Raw genomic sequence first — 1,836 nt, 5'->3', positions numbered from 1 at the left:
GTAGCCCACCAGGCTCCTCTGTCCACGGGGGTTCTCCAGCCAAGAATCCTAGAGTGGGTTGCCATGCCCTCCTCCAGGGGGTCTTACCAACCCAAGGATAGAACCCAGGTCTCCCGCATTGCAGGTGGACTTTTTACTGTCTGAGCCACCAGGGAAGCGTGTGCACAAATATAAAGAAAAGAGGCAGGCTCTGAGAATCTGTCAGGCCCCCAGGATGAGCTGCAGATTTTTGCCACTGATGCCATGAGTCACCACGGGGTCCTCTGCTCAGAACACATTACATACTCTTTTAATCTGTTATCATCTATCAAGCCCAGGCCCAGAAGAGAAAACATTCCCTTTTTCCTCCCTGCCTCCCCAGTACAAAGGCCCTGATCTCAGGCAGGCTTCATGGGTCCATGGAGGGCTGCCTCTAGGGAGGAGCTGAAATCTTAAGGCGTGCAAAAGAGCCAGGTTCCAGCAGTCCCAGGTTCTGGACGGCTTCCAGCAGCTGTTCCCGTGCATTTCCAATAAAGGTATTCTCCAGGAAGGCAGGCAGGCCTCCCACACCATCCCGCAGGGTATACAGGGGCACCCGCACCAGGCCCAGCACCTGGGAAAGGAAAGAGACAGGAGACTCTGGAAATTCAGGGAGCTTATCCTAGCCAGATCTTTCTAGATCAGAGGTCTAACCCCTTATCAGTTCAACATAATGAGGCCTGAGCATGCACACCTCTGGGGACATAGAGGGCACAGGTCTTTGCAGACAAATAACCCAGGTTGTGTTATACATCTCACAAATGCCAACCCTTCCCACACCACCTTAGTGGCTCCCATCTCCAAAACGCACACTACACCAGTTTCTCAAAATTTGGTACCCAAGGCAGCCACATTAGCACTATTTAAGAACTTTTGAAAAATTCAAATTCTCATGTCTTTCTCCCCTCCCCAGCTGAGCAATTATGGGAGTGGGGTCGGTAATCACTGTTTTAATAAGCCTCTTAGATGATCCTGACTAGCATACACAATCTATCCCTCTCTCCCCTAGCCCAAGTGCCAAAGTTTTCCAAAAAACATCAGGCAAGAAAAAAATAGGGCCTAAAGTGCCAAGTCTGCCATTATAAAGTGGTAGCAGAAGAGTGATTTGGGTGGCTGAGTTTTAGAAAGACAATGCAGAGGCCTGTAAAGAGGAGAGAGAGCAAGATCTTTGCAGGGAGGCCAGGTTGGCTGTAATTAATCACCCAGACACCAACTACACGAGGATAAAGCTGGGACAGGCCTTCCGGGGCTGGAGGAGGCGGGGTGGGGTCCTGGGCTGGCCCCACCTCCAGCCCGTGGTCTCGGGCGCGAGGCGCGCCCATCTCCACCGCAGTCAGCTGCTGCAGGGTCAGGAGCTTAGTGTAGAAATGCGCCACCACGCGCGGCCGGGACCCAGCGTGGGAGCTGCGGTAGTCAGCGCGCTCCACACGAAAGGCGCCCGCAGCCTCGCCCAGCTCCTCGCCCAACTCGCGATTCAGCCCGTCCTCCAAGCTGCCGTCGCGCAAGTCCACGAAGCCGCCAGGGAAGCCCAGGCGCCCATCAAAGCGCATCTGCATCTGTGGAAAAGGGAAGCTGGGATGGCCGGGGACGCCCAAGGCGGCCTGGCCGCGGGGCGGGGGCGAGCGGTGGCCGGGAGCGCCCCCTCCTCACCAGCACGGCGTAGCGTAGCGGAATGCGGCCAAAGAGCAGCCCTGGGTCCGGTGCGTAGAGCAGCGCGTGGCACGCGTGCCGCCAGCCCGGCCCCAGATGCAGGGCTTCAGACAGCTCAAGCCTACGCATACCGGCCATGGCCTGCCTTCCCCAGCTCTGCGGCGCGGA

The 1,836-nt window shown here is 56.8% G+C and overlaps 1 protein-coding gene across 2 annotated transcripts; it reads right to left on the bottom strand.

The window, feature by feature from the left end:
* Positions 1 to 259: 259 nt before the first annotated feature.
* NUDT16 (nudix (nucleoside diphosphate linked moiety X)-type motif 16) lies at positions 260 to 1,836 on the bottom strand. Of its 2 annotated transcripts, XM_010834973.1 has the most exons (3): positions 1,669 to 1,836; positions 1,305 to 1,574; positions 260 to 592 (listed from the first exon to the last, which is right to left on the bottom strand). In XM_010834973.1, exons 1-3 carry the CDS (start codon positions 1,804 to 1,806, stop codon positions 413 to 415), a joined length of 588 nt encoding a protein of 195 aa, XP_010833275.1. In that variant the 5' UTR covers positions 1,807 to 1,836; the 3' UTR covers positions 260 to 412. The 2 variants fall into 2 exon arrangements, with proteins under 2 accessions (XP_010833275.1, XP_010833274.1); XM_010834972.1 differs by having other exon boundaries at positions 268 to 1,574.

Source organism: Bison bison, unplaced genomic scaffold, assembly GCF_000754665.1.
Source record: "Bison bison bison isolate TAMUID 2011002044 unplaced genomic scaffold, Bison_UMD1.0 scf7180017864037, whole genome shotgun sequence".
In the NCBI taxonomy this organism is placed as follows: Eukaryota; Metazoa; Chordata; class Mammalia; order Artiodactyla; family Bovidae; genus Bison; species Bison bison.
This window is presented reverse-complemented; position numbering and strand designations above follow the sequence as displayed.